The following is a 20,485-nucleotide window of genomic DNA, read 5'->3' as shown; positions in this document are numbered from 1 at the left end:
TATAAATATAAATATAAATATGCATAATGATACATTGTATGTAAGTGTATAATTAATTAATTAATTAACTAATAAAAATTATAATTCCCAGTTTATAAACCCACTTTTTTCTCCTAAGCTCAAGCAATAACTCTCTGTTCAGCCAGGCCGGTCTTCTTCTGCACTGCCTCGTCTATGGTCATGTGGGCACAGACCACTCCTGAGCCAGTAAGATTTCCCTCTTGAAGAGTGCCCAGCCTTCCTGGACTCCTCTGCCCTTCAGAACCACCTCCCAAGGGACTCTGCCAACCAGTGTTCTGAGCAGCTCAAAGTCAGCCCTCCAGAAATCCAAGACTGCAGTTTTACTGATCCCCTTCCTGACTTCACCAAGAAAAGGGAACTCTACCATTTCGTGGTCACTCTACCCAAGACAGCTCCCGACCACCACAACTCCCACCAGCCCTTCTCTGTTTGTGAACAGAAGTTCTAGCAGGGCACCTCCCAAGGTAGGCTCACTAACCATCTGTGTCAGGAAGATATCTTCCACGCTCTCCAGAAACCTCCTTCAGTGCTGAGGGAGTTGTGGGCATGGCGGGGCCTTCCCCTTCTTCTCAGCACAGACATACTCCAGAAATAGGGGGGTATAGGAAGTGTTGCTGAGGATGTTCAGCACTTTTTCTCTCTGCTCTCTCTATGCCTCTGCGTGATGCTGGTAGTGCTCAAGACTCTTCTGCTGACCCCAGCCATTTCTGTAAGTGCCAATCCCTTCTTCACCCTTCTCCTCTAGGCACTGTGTGAAGTGTTGATGCCTTTGCCATGGCAAGCCGTGACCATGGGGCAACTGTGGTGAGGGGTGGGAAAGCCCTGCCTGCTGCGTGTGGCTGGACACTAACTCAGGTTCTCCCTCCAGATGCCAACATGGATGAGATGAGCAGAGTGAAGGTGAGTTCAGCCCAAGCACAGCCTTGCAGGCTGAGCGTGCACGTGATGGTTGTGAGAGGGCAGGCTGTTGGAGAGCAAATGGAAGCAAGAAGTGCATCTGAATGCAGGAGGCTGGAAGCTTCACATGGCTGTGCTCTGTCTGAATCCCCCTCCTTCCATGCTCCCAGCATTTCCCCATGTTGGGCACTGTGAGAGCAAGGCCACTCCTTGTTCTCCCTTGTGTTTTGCAGCTCTCTGAATCCAACTGCTCTCAACACCCACTGCATTCCAAAAGCTGAGCAAGGGAGAGGCGATGTAGCTGGTTCTCTGAGAGAGGCAGAGAACACTGGGGAAAGCCTTGCTGATCTACGAGCTGTGAATAAAGCCACCCCAAAGAAGAAGGAGCTGGTGTAGTTCTTCTCAGCAAGGTCTGTGTGCAAGGCTCTTTGCATCCCTTCAGATTGACACTACCACCCCTTTGTGTCTCGGTGTCTGTCTGTCTGCTCCATTCCATTCCATGTGTGGCTGCATGAGACAGAGGTGCCATCAGGAACACAAAGTCAGAGATGTGTATTTGTCATTAAAACAAAACCACATCTGCAGTGCACACACTATTGACACACACATGCGAGGACATCCCTGCAGTGATATCTGTCCATGTAGGTCCAAATGGGCATCTCCGTGGGTGGGTAGAATAACACCCCCATGACATTATAATGCAACTTAGGTGTACACATCATCCACTGAGCACAGCGAGATGTTTTCTTTTGTTGAGAAAAAATCAATACACTCACAGTAAGATTTGGTATAGCTCATATATTTTAGAAGTATTAATGTCCTGTAGATGGAGGTGTGAGTCCCATATTGTCTTGGCTAGACACTCACAGCCCTTACCTGTGACAAAAACAAACAAACAAACAAACAAAGAAGACCACAGTGCACCCCGAGCCCCATGTTATGGCTGCACAAGAACTCCGCAGGAGAGCAAAGGCAGCCATGGGCAAGGCTCCTGTGCCCTTGCCCTGTGGCAGCGCTATCTGATCTGGGTGCGGGTCACCGTGGCATATGTCGTGGTGTTTCTCATTTGCTGCACGGGAGGAGGCTTTAGGGGGAAAAGAAACCCTGTTACTTCAGCTGCTGACTGTGAGCCCTGCACAATGAGCAGGCACGAGGCTGCACGGGTGCAGAAAGGAGCTGTGCACAGCTGTGCCACGACTCACCCTGTCCCGTCGATTGTGGGCGATGGTGGAGTCTGTGGGGGCAAAAAATACCCACCATGAGCCCTTGCTGCCTGTTGGTGGAGGGCTGAAACTCACACTGACCTTGGGCAGCAGCTGCCTGTGGTCAGCTCTCAAAGCCCGGCCACATTTCCTCTCCCATCACCCTGATCTGGGATGAAAATTATGCAGCAGCGATGGAGCAGAGATGCTGAGGTTTTGGTGTATTTCCAGCTTTCTGTGGCATCTCCTCTCTTTGCACAGCCAGTACACCTTGCGAGCTGCTCTGTGCAGGCGTGGAAAACCAAGGTCATGCTGCAACATGAGCGAGGTGCAAGTAGGGTGGGGATATATCTATAGCCTGTCACCCAACCACAACATCCTCCCTTGCCTGCTGCCTGTGGTTTCAGAGCAAGCTCTAAAATGTTTTCCCCACCAGGGCAAGGAGCCACATCTTTCATTGTGTCGTGGTTTAACCCGACCGGCAGCTAAACACCACGCAGCCGTTCGCTCACCCTCCCCCCTCCCTCTCTGGGATGGGGGAGAGAAATGGAAAGTGAAGCCCGTGAGTTGAGATAAAGACAGTTTAATAAGACAGGAAAAAAAAATAACAAAAATAATAATAACAATAATAATAATGATGATACAATGGTGATAATACGAAAGTAATAATAGTATGTACAAACAAGTGATGCACAATGCAATTGCTCACCACCCGCTGACCGATGCCCAGCCTAACCCCGAGCAGTCCGGCCCCCTCCCCCCGGCTAGCCACCCCTATATATTGTTTAGCATGACGTCAGATGGTATGGAATACCCCTTTGGCTAGTTTGGGTCACCTGTCCTGGGTCTGTCCCCTCCCAGCTCTTACTGCACCCCCCAGCCTGCCCGTTGGCAGGACAGAGCAAAGGCTGAGATGTCCTTGGCTTAGTATAAGCACTGCTCTGCAACAATTAAAGCATCGGGGTGTTGTCAGCACTCTTCTCATTCTAAGCCAAAACACAGCATTCCACCAGCTACTAGGAAGAAAATTAATTCTGTGCTAACTGAAACCAGGACACATTGCTACGCGGTGCTTTTTGCTTCTCTGAGCAGAAATTCCTCTGACAGGAAACTGAAGAAAGGACAAAAGCAGTGGCTGGAGTGGGGGAAATGCAGCCTGGGGCCGGAGCTGGTGTGGAAGGACCCCCCAAGCAAATGGGCTTTGTCCCTGGGAGCACTGGGATGCTGCCATGTCCCTTCTGCAGGCAGCAGCCACGATCAGCATGCAAGGAAGAAGCAGGACATGAGGTGCTGGAGAGAAACCTGCCCTTGATGAACGGGCAGGGATTTTGTATGTCCCAGTGGGAAACGAAGTGGTGGGATTGCATGGGGAATGTATAAGCAGGGGTGACCATGGTCAGAGGGGCATGTGGCTTCCCCCAAGGGAGGAGGTAGTACTCACACTGGATGTCACCATAGTTGGTGTCTTCCATCTGTGGTCTGTCAACGTGCTGATGCCTGGAGAGGAATGGAATCATTCTGGAGTGTGCATTTGTGGACAAGAGGCACTGTGAGAGACTCTTTTGGGCGGTGCTTTCCTACATGAGGTATTGAGCTGAAATCCACGCCTTGACAAACCCTGTCCTCCGTGCTCCAGCACAAGGAATGCAGCCTCACACACAGAGAACGCTGCCCCTGGCCAAGGAGCACCCCAGGGCCCCACCATGCCCCCAACTCCCTCCCGCATACCCCACAGCCAGGAGTCCTTGGTGCTCACCTTGGGCATCTCCCTCTGCAGGCACCTGCAAGAAGAACAGGGGCTGAGGTGCGCCGGCAAAGGTGCTGCCCAGCCCTGGCTCCCATCTCGGGGCTGGGGGATGAAGGCTGAAGCTCCCCAGCTCCCTTGGGGGACTCCCCAGCTGGTCTGCCCACAGCCATCACCCCCAGGCACCGTCTGCCCGAGCTGCACACACCCAGGTTCCTCCCACCGCCTTTCGTAGTGCACCAGCCCCGCAGCAGGACCCCCACCGCCTCAACCTTCCCTCCTTCTTCCCGCACTCCCTCACCTTTCCTGATTGCAAACCAGCTGCCTGCAGCCAAGAGGACGAGGCCAACAGCTGCCACTGCCAGCACCGTGCCTGTGGGGAGGGTGTGTGGGATCCGGGCATGTGGAGCTGGGGGACAGAGGTTGTGAGGGCAACGGGGTGTGATGGTGAGAGGCAGGGAGCAGGACGTGCCCATGTAACCAGCACACCCTCATGCTTGTCCTCACCTGTGGAGCTCTGGATATCAGTGGTGGTCTCACCAGCACCTGCACCTTGAGGCAAAAGGGGTTTTTCTTAGTGGGGCCAAGACCTGACACACCGCCACACGCGAGTCCTTTTTCTTCCTGTTTGTTCTTTCTGAGCAGGCACCTTTCTGTGTCTCAAACCAGCACCACTGTGCTCTCCCTTCTGGAACCATCCCACACTGTTGCTGATGTACAGGCTATAGCCTGTCTCATGACAATCACACCACTTCCCCTGCCATAGGCTCAGCAATGTACAGGGCAGATCTTGGAACATGCCGGGCTCAACCCAGGGTCCATCAACATCCCCAGCTCTTGCTCTCTCTGCATGGGCACTGCACAGCCCCATGCCTCAACCGAGGTGCTACTGCAGGGGTGGGGACAGCCCTTGAGAGCAGCTTTCTCTCTGTAAGGGCTGCCTCTGAGGAGAGGGAACACTCCCGAGGGGGAACCACCCCAGAGCCATGCCCTGCCTCCTGCAGCACACAGCACCAGCCTCAGCAGTTTTCCGAAACCTTCTACCCTCACCACCCTGGGGCCATGTCTCACCTGCCACAGACAAGGTCCGGGGAGCACTGAGAGCAGAGTTCCTCACCCAGTTTTCCTTGTTCTTTTGCTGGTACCCACACGTGTACGTCCCAGCACTTCTGGAGGTGATGGTCAGGACCAGAGCGTAGATGAGCCTGCCCTGCTGGGCTTTCAGGCTGAACTCCTCCTGCCCATTCTTGCAGAAGACAACTCACGTAGCAGGAAACTGCTCATCAAGGGTACATTGAAGCAGCACTATTTCCCCCTCCAGGGCACTGGAAGCATTGAGGTACAGGACTGGAGCCTGGTTGTTACCTGGAGAGAAGGCAGAGGGATTTCCCAGGCAAGCGTTAGTGACTGCTGCGTGGCAAAACCAACTGCATGCCAAGGCTGGAAGAGTCTGCTCTCCTGGGGCTTCACAGGGGGAACCGTGAGGGAATAACCCCCTTTCTCTTCCCATCTCTTTCTCCAGGACACGTTCATTTTCGTGACCCACCTCTATGCACCTGAAATCCTGGAGAGCTGCAGATGTCCTGTGTGGTCACACCAGCACCTGCATCATGGGGCAGAGACAGCTTTGCTTAGAGGGATCATGACCTCCTGCTTTCCCCCAAACAACTCTGCCCCACAGTGCTGCACGCCTTCCCCACACCCGCTATTCCCAACTTCCCCTGTGCCCACCACGGATCTATCCTGCCCCCAGCAGCAGCCCTCCAGCCCTCAGGCACCACACCCTGCAATGCCCCAACTCACAGAGTGCCAGCAGCAGGACAGCAGGGCCAGAAGGAGACAGCCTTGCCCATGGTGCCTGCCCCAGCATCTTTTGGGGCGCTGCTTTTGGGGAACAGCGTCTGCTTCAGGTGTCTGCTTTGCTCTGAGCTGGTAATGGTGGGACAGAGGCTTGCAGTGCAGCTGGGAGCTGTGCTGTGGGCTTTCTGTGGCCACCTGAGCCTGGCCCACAGCCAGAGGCTCATCAATGAGTAACCTGTCTCAGCCCCTGCTATATCCGCTGCTTTTGTTGAGCCCCCACTGTTATTTCTGTCCTCTCACACACCGCAACTCTTGCTGTTTTTATCTGTATCTCAAGGGCAGTATTCTTCCTACATGGCCTCCTGCCCCTTTTCCCCTTGCCAGATTTGTCTCGTAGTTTTGCAGCACTCCATTAAGCTAGGAAGCATGTACAGCTTCTCCCAAATGCATTTCTGTCCCTTCCACTGCTGCATCCCCTGCCCATGCTCATCGCCTGTACTCTTGTTGCTTGTGCAATGCTGTGCAGCCTGAGCCCCTCTGCCAGCCAGTGGTACTATTATCATCACTATTGTTATTATTATTGTTGTAATGAATGGCTCAGTCTTCAAAATAGGACTATAATCAAAGTTTACGATTTATTAAAGGAATAGAGGTAAGCAAACAGCGCTGGGTGCGCCGGGACTCTCTGCTCCACCAAGACGCACACCAGTTACATCAAGCAGCTGATTTTTATGCTCCTAGGCATAATACATATTCATTACTACTTCTGAAGAAATGGGGTTATTATAATTAGTTTCTGGAATCCAAACCCTCCAGCTGGAGCATGCGTATCAGTCTCCAGTGGTCCCTCTGTGGGTCTCATGCTGAAGGCTCCTAGTCTTCCTCCCTTTTGTCCTTCTCATTTGTGCAGCTCGTCCGGATGTCAGAGACTTCTGCAGCATCCCCTGCAAGCTTTGTCTTTTAGTCATTCTTGACATTCTTGAGCTTTCCCCTTCTCCTTAATCTCCTGGCCAGATATCAGAGACTTGCATAGAGTCCCATGCAATAGTCATAATATTTAGCAGTTATTCTGAATCCTCTCTCTTCCCCTTCCCCCCCCCCCCCCCGAGATATTAGAGACTTCAAGGAAAAGCCTAAAAGCTTTCCCTTCAAGCTCTCTATTGACACGAATTGCTGGACCATTCCTTTGCAAAATAAAAGAACTCTATACATTAACCACTCTGTTTTTCTTAGACTTGTGGTTACACAAGGGTATGTAAGACAGAAGGTCACATTCATCATACCATGAGGCCCTAGCATTGTTCCATATTGACACGAATCAGATGAACACCACCCCACTGCTACAAGCCCTGCTACAACCCCATTATTCTGCGGATATAGCTTGAAGCTCTCCAAATGAGCCCTGCTGATTGTTGTCCCAGAACACTCTGGACCCTGTGAGATAAACTTTCCCAAGTATTTCTCTCAGCCCTGGTGTCTTATAACACCAGCCATTACCAAATAGCCCAAAGCTGGGCCTGTAGCACAGGTCACGGAGCCAAGCATTTATGGACCAGATCCTTCTATTCCATACAATGTCACCACCCCAGAATGGATGGAGGGAAGAGAAAGGGACTTGTAACTCCAGACTCTTTCACCAACCGTCCCAAGGCCTTGAAAGCTTTTTTCATTCCCCTCAGACTACAGGATGCAGCTTCCTCCACAGCTGTCTGCAATATCATCAGTAGATAGTAGTATGTGAAGCAGAGCAGGCTGATGAGTGTCCTGGTGATATCTCTGATCCAGGCTCTGATAGACCGCAGACTTCCCTGGGAATGAAAGGAATGCTCCGTGTCCTCATGGTCAGTCCTCAGTCAGTTCGGGTGCTCTCCTTTCAATGCTCCTTGGACCCTGTCTGTGCCAGGTGAGACATGACCCTTCATCAGGGCTGTGGGGGCAGTGGGACGTGGACAGTGCAGAAGCTGGAGCTGTGTGCTTCATCATACAGGGCATGGCTCAGGTGTGATTCCCCCTCGGGAGTGTTCCCCCTACTCCACAGGAGACCCTGGATGTAAAACTGTTCTCAGGTTTTCCCTTGTAAGTGCGGTAGCACCTCTGCTGAGACATGGGGCTCTGCAGTGCCCAAGTAAAAAAAATCAAGGGCTGGGGATATCAGTAGGCCCTGGCCTGTGTCACTACTGCTCCAAGCTCTCCCTCACACTTTTACTGCCCTATGTCAGGGAATTGAGAAGGGCTCGGTTGTTAATGCTCACGATGTACTCAAGGAAGCAAGACACGAGCTCAGGGTCTTCTCAGCATCTGGGATTGTCCCAGCAAAGAGCTCCATAAAAAAACTGGAGATGTCCCTGTCCCCTTGGTGCTCTGATGTCCCCCTGAGCTCCATGCTATTTCCAGCCTGCTCCCTCATGCTCAGACCCTCTCCGTCGCCAGACTCCCGCTGCCAGTGGGTTCAAGGCAGCTGGGGCAGCATGCCCAAGGGATGTGGTGCCACTGCTCTTCTTCCCTTGGCTCAGCGCCTTCCTTCGAGGAAGGGGACTGTGAGAGAGCAGCGTGGGGGAGCTCAGGTGTCTTCAGGACGAAGCCTCTGCCTTTCCTGGTTGTTGTGTGGTCGCATGAGGGTCAAAGTGTGGGTGCAGATGACTCCCACAGTGCTGTGCTGGCAGCACTATGGCCCCAGCTGAGACTCCCTGAGAGTTCTTCATCAGCTGATTCACCAACAGGATGAAGGAGAAATCTGCCCACAGCCTTGGCAACTGCCCCAGAGCTCTGGCGTCACTTTGGCCTTGGTGCAGGATTCCGCTGATGCCATCATTTGTGTAGACATTGAAGAGAAGCAGAGTGACATGTTCAGGAGAGAGCAAATCCCAGTGGGCACAAGGGGCAGGAGCTCTTTACAGGGACACTAGTGTATGCTGCAGTGTGTGAGAGGAGAGAAAAAACAGTGGGGGCTCAACCAAAGCAGCGGATGTAGCAGGTTCTTAGGCAAGGCCCCCACTGATGAGAGCCTCTGGCTGTGGGCCAGGCTCAGGTGGCCTCAGACCACAGCACAGGTCCCAGCTGAACCACAAGCTGCTGTCTCACTGTCCCCAGTTCAGAGCAAAGCAGAAACTCGAAGCAGACGCTGCTTCCCAAAAGCAGCGCCCCAAAAGATGCTGGGGCAGGTGACTTGGGCAAGGCTGTCTCCTTCTGGCCCTGCCGTCCTGCTGCTGGTGCTCTGTGAGTTGGGGCATTGCTGGGCATGGGGGCAGAGGAGTGGAGGGCTGCTTCTGGGGACAGGACAGGGCTTTGGTGGGCACAGGGGAGGATGGGGGACAGCGTGTGTGGGGCAGGCGTTCAGCACAATGGTGCATCGTTACTTTGGGGAAGTCAGGATGGGGATGGCTTCCTCCAAGTATACTAGAGTTCTCAGCAAGGGGCACACTTCTCCAGTACCATAAATTATCTGGGGGTGTTGCTCTGAGGCTTCAGGACTGCTGAATTCTTTACAGAGATATGGAACTTACCTGAAACAAGACATCCATACAAAATGGGATTGGGATTGGGATTGTTCAAGAGTTTATTGAAGAGATACAGCATGAGAACATGCAGGTGTGATGATGCCTGCTTAGCAGTGAGGATTTGGTCAGGGGGGATATGGGAGTAGGGAAATCTGGATGAGCCTGGACACTGCTCCTCTCAGCAAATCCCTCTCTGCCCCTTGGTACAGGTGGCAGCATGACATCCCAGGACATCTGCAGCTCCCCAGGTACTCGTGAGTCCTTCCCTCCCAGACCCAGGGCACTTGGAAGCCCAACCACTGTGAGCTCTGCCCTATGGCAGCCCTTCACTGCTGTGTCTCCTGCAGGGGATCTCCCAGCTCCTGCTCTCCAAATGAACTCATCTTCTGCTCAGACAGATAAAATAATTTTGCTCCAGTGTATTCTCCCTGTGGTGTCACCTGTAATACGAATCATCTTCTGCAAGGATGGGGTGAGGCTGCACAGCCAGAAAGCCCAGCAAGGGCAGTTGAGGTACTCCGTGATCCTGAACATCCCGTCAAGAATTGCAGCAATACATGTATTTACATGTGGGTACCAGGCGTTGAATGAGAAGAAACACATGAGGAGTTCTGCCCTCAGTGCTGGCCGCATCCTGTATGTCCCTGGTGAGACACGTCCCCAGGCTGGAGGGGTGAAAAGGGACGGAGGCACTTGCCACCACATGGCTGTGCTGAGGCTGGAGCTGTGTGCTGCAGCAGGCTCTAGGGTGGTTCACTCATGGGAGTGTTCCCTATCCTCCAAGGCAGATCCTACAGAGAGAGAGTTGTTCTCAAGGGGTCCCCTGTCTCTGCAGCACCACCTCTGCGGTGTGTGTGGGGTGGTGATGGCAAGGGAGAGGGAAGTTGATCTCTGGCCGTGAGCTCCTGGGAAGGAATCACTTCCCTGCATGGAACACAAAGCATTTTGGTGCAATTCTGCGGTCCCCAGTACAAGAGGGGCATAGAACTCCTCGAGAGAGTCCTGAGGAGGGCTGCAAAGATGGTCAGAGGACTGGAGCTTAGAGAACTGATCCTGTTTAGCCTGGAAAATAAGGAGACTGAGGGGAGACCTCATCAATGTCTACAAATAGCTTAAGAGAGGGTGTTGAGAGGATGGAGCTGGTGTCTTTTCAGTTGTGCCCGGGGAAACCGTGAGAGGCAACAGGCTCAAATTGGAGCACAGAAAGTTCCATCTGAATATGAGGGGCACTTCTTTACTGTGAGAGTGACAGAGCACTGGAACAGGCTGCCCAGAAACGCTGTGGAGTCTCCTCTGCAGATATTCCAAATCCACCTGGATGCCATTCTGTGCAAGGTGTCCTAGCTGATCCTGCTCAGCAGAAGGCTGGACTCCATGACTTTCTGAGGTCTTTTGCATCAGTGGCCATTTTGTGATTGTGGGATCCTCTAGCCCCCAGAATCACAGACAGATGAGAGTGGTGGTGCCATATTTAATGGGCAGGCACACCTTGGCCAAGCTATACTTAACCACTCACAAGGGAATTTAGACAGCAAATCCATGGGGGCCCAAGTTGGCACAACAGCCGCGGGCACTTTTATGCCTTCCGTGGGGATGGTGCTGGCTGTCGATGGGGGGATGTGGCCATGGGGCTGAGGCTCATTCTGGGAAGGCTCTGTGTGCACTGTAGACACTAAGCGTGTCCTTTTGTCCTGCCAGGCAATGTGGTGAGCTCCCCAGCAAGTCCACCACCCCCAGGTGAGTGATTCCCTCCTGCACCTCCTGTACCCCCAGGTGAGTGATTCCCTCCTGCACCTCCAGGACCTCCAGGTCCCCCTGTCCCTGCAGCACCACCTCTGCTGCAGACATGGGGCTGTGCAGGGCCCATGCACGGAGAAGAAGGGCTGGGGATGTGGATGGATGCTGGGTTGAGCCAGGGATGCTCCAAGGTCTGCCCTGTACATTGATGAACCTATGGCATGGCAAGTGGGATGACTGTCATGAGCTGGGCAAGGACCCAGCAGTAGGGACATGGGCACAAGCGTGTGCGTGCCCCAGCTCTCACTCTCTCTAAACAAAACCCTCTGTGCCCGAAGGTGCAGATGCTGGCGTGACCACCCAGGACATCGGCAGCTCCCCAGGTGAGGCTGAGCATGGGGATGGGTGACTGAAGAGAGGTGTGTGTGGGGTGGTGATTGCAAGGGAGAGGGAATTTGTTCTCTGTGTGTGAGCTCCTGGGAAGGAATCACTTCCCTGCATGGAACACAAAGCATTTTGGTGCAATTCTGCGGTCCCCAGTACAAGAGGGGCATAGAACTCCTGGAGGGAGTCCTGAGGAGGGCTGCAAAGATGGTCAGAGGACTGGAGCTTAGAGAACTGAGCCTGTTTAGCCTGGAAAATAAGGAGACTGAGGGGAGACCTCATCAATGTCTACAAATAGCTTAAGAGAGGGTGTTGAGAGGATGGAGCTGGTGTCTTTTCGGTTGTGTCCAGGGAAACCGTGAGAGGCAACAGGCTCAAATTGGAGCACAGAAAGTTTCATCTGAATATGAGGGTGTCGTGGTTCCGCTCGAGTGGGCAGCCGAGCTCCACCACAGCCGCTCTCTCACTCCCCCTCGTCAAAGAGAAATGGGGAGAAAATATGTGAAAAGGGCTCAAGGATTGAGATAAGGATGAGAAAATCATGCAATAATTATTGTAACGGGTAAAACAGACTCGGCATAAGGAGATAGTAAGATTTATTGCCTACAACTAACAAGCGAGAGAAGTGAGAAAACAAAGGAAAAAAAAAAGCAAACCAAAAGCACCTTCCCCCCCATTCGCCCTCTTCCATCTCCTCTCCCCGAGCGGCGCAGGGGAACAGGGGAATGGGGGTTATGCTCAGTCTACAGCACTTCTTCTCTGCCGCTCCTTCTCGGTCACTCTCGTCCCCTGTGCTGTGGGGTCCCACCCACAGGATGCAGTCCTTGATGAACTGATCCGGCGTGGGCTTCCCACAGGCAGCAGCTCCTCCAGAGCTGCTCCAGATATGGGTCCGTACCACGGGGTCCATCCCTCAGGAGAAAACTGCTCCAACCTGGCTCCCCCATGGGCTGCAGCTCCTGCCAGGTCACCTGCTCCTGCGTGGGCTCCTCTCCACAGGCTACAGGTCCGGCCCGGAATCTGCTCCGGCAGGGGTCTTCCACAGATGGCAGCCTCCGTCGGTGCAGGGCCACCTGCTCCACCGTGGTCTCCTCCACGGGCTGCAGCATGGAACCCTGCTCCACCGTGGTACTCCATGGGCTGCAGGGGGACATCCTGCTTCACCATGGTCCTCACCACAGGCCACAGGGGACTTCTGCTCCGGCACCTGGAACACCTCTCCCCCTCCCTCTACACTGACCTTGGCACCTGCAAGGCTGTTCTCTCACTCCCTTGACTCTCCCGGCTGCTGTCTGGCGCAGCGTTTTTTTTTCCTGTCTTAAATATGCTCTCACAGAGGTGCAAACAACATCGCTTATTGGCTCAGCTCTGGAAAACAATGGGGCCCTTCCCAAACATGGGGCAGCTTCTAGATCTTTCTCACAGAAACCACCCCTATAGCCCCCTGCTACCAAAACCTTGCACGTAAAACCACTAGAGAGGGGCACTTCTTTACTGTGAGAGTGACAGAGCACTGGAACAGGCTGCCCAGAAACGCTGTGGAGTCTCCTCTGCAGATATTCCAAATCCACCTGGATGCCATTCCGTGCAGGGTGTCCTAGCTGATCCTGCTCAGCAGAAGGCTGGACTCCATGACTTTCTGAGGTCTCTTCCATCAGTGGCCATTTTGTGATTGTGGGATCCTCTAGCCCCCAGAATCACAGACAGATGAGAGTGGTGGTGCCATATTTAATGGGCAGGCACACCTTGGCCAAGCTATACTTAACCACTCACAAGGGAATTTAGACAGCAAATCCATGGGGGCCCATGTTGGCACAACAGCCGCGGGCACTTTTATGCCTTCCGTGGGGATGGTGCTGGCTGTCGATGGGGGGATGTGGCCATGGGGCTGAGGCTCATTCTGGGAAGGATCTGTGTGCACTGTAGACACTAAGCGTGTCCTTTTGTCCTGCCAGGCAATGTGGTGAGTTCCCCAGCAAGTCCATCACCCCCAGGTGAGTGATTCCCTCCTGCACCTCCTGTACCCCCAGGTGAGTGATTCCCTCCTGCACCTCCAGGACCTCCAGGTCCCCCTGTCCCTGCAGCACCAACTCTGCTGCAGAAATGGGGCTGTGCAGGGCCCATGCACGGAGAAGGGCTGGGGATGTTGATGGATGCTGGGTTGAGCCAGGGATGCTCCAAGGTCTGCCCTGTACATTGATGAACCTATGGCATGGCAAGTGGGATGACTGTCATGAGCTGGGCAAGAACGCAGCAGTAGGGACATGGCAAGGACCCAGCAGTAGGGACATGGGCACAAGCGTGTGCGTGCCCCAGCTCTCACTCTCTCTAAACAAAACCCTCTGTGCCCAAAGGTGCAGATGCTGGCGTGACCACCCAGGACATCTGCAGCTCCCCAGGTGAGGTTGAGCATGGGAATGTGTGACTGAAGAGAGGTGTGTGTGGGGTGGTGATTGCAAGGGAGAGGGAATTTGTTCTCTGTGTGTGAGCTCCTGGGAAGGAATCACTTCCCTGCATGGAACACAAAGCATTTTGGTGCAATTCTGCGGTCCCCAGTACAAGAGGGGCATAGAACTCCTGGAGGGAGTCCTGAGGAGGGCTGCAAAGATGGTCAGAGGACTGGAGCTTAGAGAACTGAGCCTGTTTAGCCTGGAAAATAAGGAGACTGAGGGGAGACCTCATCAATGTCTACAAATAGCTTAAGAGAGGGTGTTGAGAGGATGGAGCTGGTGTCTTTTCAGTTGTGCCCGGGGAAACCGTGAGAGGCAACAGGCTCAAATTGGAGCACAGAAAGTTCCATCTGAATATGAGGGGCACTTCTTTACTGTGAGAGTGACAGAGCACTGGAACAGGCTGCCCTGAAACGCTGTGGAGCCTCCTCTGCAGATATTCCAAATCCACCTGGATGCCATTCTGTGCAGGGTGTCCTAGCTGATCCTGCTCAGCAGAAGGCTGGACTCCATGACTTTCTGAGGTCTTTTCCATCAGTGGCCATTTTGTGATTGTGGGATCCTCTAGCCCCCAGAATCACAGACAGATGAGAGTGGTGGTGCCATATTTAATGGGCAGGCACACCTTGGCCAAGCTATACTTAACCACTCACGAGGGAATTTAGACAGCAAATCCATGGGGGCCCATGTTGGCACAACAGCCGCGGGCACTTTTATGCCTTCCGTGGGGATGGTGCTGGCTGTCAATGGGGGGATGTGGCCATGGGGCTGAGGCTCATTCTGGGAAGGCTCTGTGTGCACTGTAGACACTAAGCGTGTCCTTTTGTCCTGCCAGGCAATGTGGTGAGCTCCCCAGCAAGTCCACCACCCCCAGGTGAGTGATTCCCTCCTGCACCTCCTGTACCCCCAGGTGAGTGATTCCCTCCTGCACCTCCAGGACCTCCAGGTCCCGCTGTCCCTGCAGCACCACCTCTGCTACAGACATGGGGCTGTGCAGGGCCCATGCACGGAGAAGAAGGGCTGGGGATGTGGATGGATGCTGGGTTGAGCCAGGGATGCTCCAAGGTCTGCCCTGTACATTGATGAGCCTATGGCAGGGCAAGTAGAGTAATTGTTATGAGCTGAGCCGTAATGTACGTGTGGGCAAAGGGACAATATTTCTGACACTAAAACTATGGCTGTAGCCATATTGCGAAAGGAGCGATATTGGAGTGTTCAGTGATCCAGGGAACTCTCCCTCGAAAAATAAACCAACCAAAAATGGCTAGGGATGGAGACAGCGCAGAATACTTCTGCTGCAGACTTGGGGTGTTGCAGGGCCCATGCATAAAATACATGGGTTCAGGATGTCGATGGACTCCGGGCTGTTCCACTACTGCTCCTAGCTTTCCCTCTAAACTTTATGAACCTATGAATATCAATTTATACTACCTTGGTAGTTCATTTTGGCTATTTGCTCCAGGAAGCAATACAAGAGATCAGGGTCTGCTCAGTGTCTGGGATTGCCCCGACTCAGAGGTGGAGGGACTCCCAGAGTGTTCATGTCTCCCACAGGCAGCAGCCCCTCACACAAGGCCCAGCTCCCTTCCAGAGGTGAGACATTGCTCATCAGCCCTTCCCAGCACAGCCATCCTCCAAGGCTTGCCTTGGCCACACTGTGTTCCTCCTCGCTCCCAGGGTCAGCCATGCCTCTGGAGGTCTGGATTCTGCGCTCTGCCCTCAGCCTGCTCCTGCTGCTGTCTGCCCCCATCATCACCCTCCTCCTGGAGAGATGCAGTCACAGTGCCAACGAGGCCAGACAGCCTGGAGACGTCCCTGTCCCCATGGAGCTCTGATGTCCTCCTGGGCTCCATGCTGTCCCCAGCCTGCTTCCCCATGCTTAGAGCGTGACCCCCAAACATTTGCCAGACTCCCACTGCCGTTGGTCTCAAGGCAGCTGGGGCAGCATGCCCAGGGGATGTGCTGCCACTGCTCTGCTTCCCTTGGCTCAGACCCTGCTCTCTGCTATTAGTTTTGCCTATTAATTTAAACGGAGACAGCATAACTTTTCACCAATCATAACTAAGATATCCTTGACTAGAGTCACTCAAGCTCCACCTAAAAGATAGAAAATAATATTAATTGGCCTAAGAGAGAGGGGTGTTGGGGAAGACACCACTGTAAGGGGAGATATCACCCCGAGGGAATACACCATCCTGAGGACCTCCTGACTCCTGGGATCAGTTGATGGGCTGAGCCTCTCTTCCACCCTGTGCCCCCATTGGGAGGCCTTTGGGTGAGATTTGAACACTTGGTTATACTGTGTGTCTCCACGGATACTTTGAAATTTCTATAGAGTCTTTGTGCCTTTTAACGTGTTAATTTCTAGGCTGCGCACCTGTGTCACCTATGTAATCTGTGTATTTCATGCATGCTAGCTTGCTTTTGCAGACAGTAACTATGGCTGGAAATTTAACAAACCTGTGTACCTGTTGCTGTAAGAAATCGCACTTGAATGCATTGTTCCTACCCATGATAGTGTGAAATGTGTTCATCTGATTTGTGTCAATATGGAACAATCCTTGGGCCACATGATATGATGAAATGTGACCTTCTGTCTTTCATACTCTTGTATAACTACAAGTCTAAGAAAAACAGAGTGGTGAATGCATATAGTTCTTGTATCTTACAAAGGAATGTTCCAGCAATTTGTGTCAATAGGGGATAAGAGAAGAACGGGATTTCAGAATGACTGCTACCTATTATGACTATTGCACGGGACACTATGCAAGTCTTTGGTATCTGGCCAGGAGATTTAAGAGAAAGGGAAAGTTGAAGGACGACTAAAAGACTAAGCTTGCAGGAGACGCTGCACAAGTCTCTGACATCCAGCCAAGATAGACAAAGGAGAAATACAAGAAAAAAAGCCTGAGAGGAAGACTACGAGCCTTCAGCACGAGAGACCCCCAGAGGGACCACCGGAGACTGATACACATGCGCCAATAGGAGGGTTCGGATTCTGGGACCTAATTATAATAACCTTGACTTTTCTCAAAGTAATAGTGAATATATAGGAGCCTAGGAGCATAAAAAACAGATGCCTGAAGTAAGTGGTGTGCGTCTTGGTGGAGCAGAGACTCCCAGCGCACCCAGCAATGTTTGCTTACCTCTATCCATTAAATAAGTTGTAAATTTTGTAATCCTATTTGGGACTTAGTCATTTATTACAATAGTTCTCATTAAACACATCTAGAGTAATGGTGGTTATACGTTTTTGGTGAATCCCTGACCATGGTAGTTCAGTGCTCTGAATCCAACCAGGCGCCCAATGGTTAATGAGGTATTGGTGAATCTGTGATTGTGATAGTTCAGTACCATGAATCCGACCAGACCCATAATGGTTAATCGGCTACACCCCTTAACACAACACGAGACCACCTGGTTCTGCATGGGCTCCTCTCCACGGGCTGCAGCTCCGGCCTGGGGCCTGCTCCTGCAGGGCCTCTCCATGGGCCACAGCCTCCTCCAGGACACAGCCACCTGCTCCACCGAGGGCTCCTCCACGGGCTGCAACATGGAGATCTGCACCATGTGGGACCCATGGGTGCAGGGGGACAGCCTGCTCTACCAGGGGCCTCTCCACAGGCCGCAGGGGAACTTGTGCTGCATACCTGGAGCACCTCCTGCCCTCCTGCTGCACTGACCTTGGTGCCTGCACAGCTGGTTCTCACTCCTCCCTCTGCCACCTGTTGATGTCCAGCAGGTTTTCTTCCCTCCGTAAATATGCTCTCACATAGGTACAGTCAACATCAATTTTTGGCTCATCTTTGGCCTGCAGCAGGTCCCTTGGAGCAGTCTGACACTGGCCCTTTTCAAATAGGGGGCAGCTTCTGGGCTTCTCAGCAAGACCACCACTGCAGACCCCTGCTACCAAACCCTAGCCATAGAACCCCAATACAGTTGCAGAGTGCAGGCCACAGATTGTTTTCCCTTGGCGGGCGTCCAGCACACCTGCAATGGATGGTGCCAGGGACGCAAACGCAGCCCTGCCATTTGCCATGGAGAAATGCAGATGGCTGTGGAACAAGGTGAAGCCCTTGAGCACCTGAAGTGCATTGATGGCATCCTCACATGGGGCAGCAAAGCAGAGGAATTCTTGAGAAAGGGAAGAAAATCATCCAAATTCTCCTGAAGGCTGGCTTTGCTATTGACCAGAGCAAGATCAAGAGACCTGCCCAGGAAATGTGAAACTGGACTGCAAAATGGCAAGGTGGACATTGCTGCACACCAATGGGTGAGGTCAATGAGGTAACAACTGTATGCCCACCAGCTAACAAGAAAGAACCACAAGGTTTCCTAGGCCTTGTGGGTTTCTGGAGAAGGCATATTGCAGGTTGTAGTGAGCTTCTGAGCCCTCCCTATCGAGTACTGTGAAAGAGCACTTTGAAGTGGAAAGAGATGAAGTGGATGTCCAAAAGGCTGTGATGGGAGCCCTTGGGCCCATGCGTACATACCCAGCTGTCCCTCTGGTGCTTCACTGCAGGCGGGGAACAAGGCCTGGCCAGGAGCCTCTGGCAGGAAAGACCAGGAGAAAGCCAATGTCATCCTCTGGACTTCTGGATCGGGGCTGTTGAGGATTAGAAGCCCATGATCCTCCAAGTTAAGCCCATGATCCTCTATTACAGACCGCCTGGCCAGGACGATAGCGCCGATAAATTATTCTTTACAGAACTAAGAGAGGCCTCGAGATTATAAGAGCAAGTGCCGGGTCCTGCACCTGGGACGGGGAAACCCTGGCTGCACGTACAGACTGGGCGATGAGACGCTGGAGAGCAGCCTAGAAGAGAGGGATCTGGGGGTCGTGGTAGACGGCAAGTTGAATATGAGCCAGCAGTGTGCCCTGGCAGCCAGGAGGGCCAATCGTGTCCTGGGGTGCATCAAGCACGGTATCGCTAGTAGGTCAAGGGAGGTGATTGTCCCGCTCTACTCTGCGCTGGTGCGGCCTCACCTCGAGTACTGTGTGCAGTTCTGGGCACCACAGTATAAAAAGGACATGAAACTGTTGGAAAGTGTCCAGAGGAGGGCTACGAAGATGGTGAAAGGCCTTGAGGGGAAGACGTATGAAGAACGGCTGAGGTCACTGGGCCTGTTCAGCCTGGAGAAGAGGAGGCTGAGGGGAGACCTCATCACAGTCTGCAACTTCCTCGTAAGGGGGTGTCGAGAGGCAGGAGACCTTTTCTCCATTAACACTAGTGACAGGACCCGCGGGAACGGGGTTAAGCTGAGGCAGGGGAAATTTCGGCTTGACATCAGGAGGGGGTTCTTCACAGAGAGGGTGGTTGCACACTGGAACAGGCTCCCCAGGGAAGTGGTCACTGCACCGAGCCTGTCTGAATTTAAGAAGAGATTGGACTGTGCACTTAGTCACATGGTCTGAACTTTTGGGTAGACATGTGCGGTGTCAAGAGTTGGACTTGATGATCCTTTAGGGTCCCTTCCAACTCAGGATATTCTATGATTCTATGATTCTAAGTGAAAACAGAAGAGTGATGGGCAGTCATGCCGAAGAGAGTTGAAGACCAGTGGGTGCAGATGGCTCCCACAGTGCTGTGCTGGCAGCACTATGGCCCCAGCTGAGACTCCCTGAGAGTTCTTCATAAGCTGATTCACCAACAGGATGAAGGAGAGATCTTCCCACAGCCTTGGCAACCGCCACAGAGCTCTGAAGTAACTTTGATCTTGGTGCAGGATTCCCCTTGGCACAACTATTTGTATGGAAATCGAAGAAAAGCAGAGTGACCTGGTCAGGAGAAGGCAAAACGCAATGGGCACAAGAGGCAGGAGGGCTTTGCAGGGAGGATGCTGCCCCTGAGATACAGGTAAAAACAGAAAAACAGAGCGTGCTGCGGTGTGTGAGAGGACAGAAATAACAGCGGGCGCTCAACAAAAGCAACGGGTGAAGCAGGATACGTGGCAGGGCCCTTCCCTTGAGAGGGAAGCCAGTGAGCAGAGCTTGGAGAGTTGCACTACGACTGGTATGTGGGGCCATGTGTCCTGTGAGGGAGCTGCTGTTCCCTTTGCCCTGACACACAAGAGTTCCCCTAACCTACTGGCATTGCCCTGGCAGAAGGGTTATGGAAAAGTGCCTGAGATCTGAGGGTGTCTGAGGCCATGCACAGGTCCAGGGGTTGGCCATGTCTGTCCGTCTCCACCCCACACCCATCCATCCCTTTGCCGGGGATTCTGGTTGTCATCACGCCATGCCCAGGAGACAGCCCTGAGCAGGGACATTGTAAACAGGGACATCCAGCTGTAGGGCAGGTGGGGATGGGGTCTCAGCATGGCTGGCCCCCACACCCACAGCCCATCCCCAGCCTTGATCAGGGTTTTAGACTTCCCACAGCAACTCCTGCACAGACCTGGAAGAAGCCAAGATGTCCCTTCTCTGCAGCTCCCAGTGCTGACATCTGGGGCCTTGGTGTGCAGCGGGGGACTCTGGGATAAGATAGGTGCAGGCAGGAGAGGAGCTGCTCAGCTGGCAGACATGAGGCTGCAAGGCTGCATGGAGGCAACAGGGGAAAAGAACATGGGGTCAAAACTGAAGAAGAGCTGCTTGGAGGCAGAGCAGGAGGGGACATGGGTTTCAGGCTCCTTCCTGCAAGGAAATTCCATCACCTCTCCAACCCCAATCAACACACATGTCCCACACCTTCCTTCGGGCCCGTGCATGCATGTTTCACAGCACAAGCCTCCAGGAGACTCTTCCTGTAAAGG

At 53.1% G+C, this 20,485-nt stretch overlaps 3 protein-coding genes across 3 annotated transcripts in view; 2 read left to right on the top strand and 1 right to left on the bottom strand.

Moving 5' to 3' along the window:
• The window catches only part of LOC311425489 (uncharacterized protein), a 34,634-nt gene that overhangs the window by 7,526 nt on the left and 6,623 nt on the right, over nucleotides 1-20,485 (top strand). The window lies entirely within an intron of this gene.
• On the bottom strand, nucleotides 1,716-5,397 carry LOC311425534 (uncharacterized protein; the record flags this gene model as incomplete). Its single annotated transcript, XM_084501479.1, has 7 exons — nucleotides 1,716-2,152; nucleotides 3,562-3,617; nucleotides 3,877-3,901; nucleotides 4,166-4,273; nucleotides 4,372-4,416; nucleotides 4,936-5,124; nucleotides 5,358-5,397. The coding sequence occupies 7 exons, from the start codon at nucleotides 5,395-5,397 to the stop codon at nucleotides 2,031-2,033; spliced, it is 585 nt and encodes a 194-aa protein (XP_084357605.1). The 3' UTR covers nucleotides 1,716-2,030.
• Nucleotides 8,797-16,229, top strand: LOC311425472 (uncharacterized protein). The gene is made up of 10 exons (XM_084501362.1): nucleotides 8,797-8,880; nucleotides 9,371-9,409; nucleotides 9,509-9,808; nucleotides 10,860-10,898; nucleotides 11,237-11,281; nucleotides 13,238-13,276; nucleotides 13,637-13,681; nucleotides 14,568-14,606; nucleotides 15,195-15,325; nucleotides 15,410-16,229. The coding sequence occupies exons 1-10, from the start codon at nucleotides 8,814-8,816 to the stop codon at nucleotides 15,620-15,622; spliced, it is 957 nt and encodes a 318-aa protein (XP_084357488.1). The 5' UTR covers nucleotides 8,797-8,813; the 3' UTR covers nucleotides 15,623-16,229.

The sequence above is a fragment of the Aythya ferina genome (genome assembly GCF_964211825.1).
Source record: "Aythya ferina genome assembly, chromosome: 31".
NCBI classification, from domain to species: domain Eukaryota; kingdom Metazoa; phylum Chordata; class Aves; order Anseriformes; family Anatidae; genus Aythya; species Aythya ferina.
The sequence above is the reverse complement of the archived record's forward strand: the minus strand, read 5'-3'. Positions and strand labels throughout refer to the sequence as shown.

Coding starts and splice junctions, on each gene's coding strand:
- LOC311425472 (XM_084501362.1), top strand. CDS start 8,814: ATGCTGGGGCAGGTGACTTGGGCAAGGCTGTCTCCTTCTGGCCCTGCC. Junction 9,809..10,859: donor CCGCATCCTGTATGTCCCTG/GTGAGACACGTC, acceptor TTGTCCTGCCAG/GCAATGTGGTGAGCTCCCCA. Junction 13,682..14,567: donor GGACATCTGCAGCTCCCCAG/GTGAGGTTGAGC, acceptor TTGTCCTGCCAG/GCAATGTGGTGAGCTCCCCA.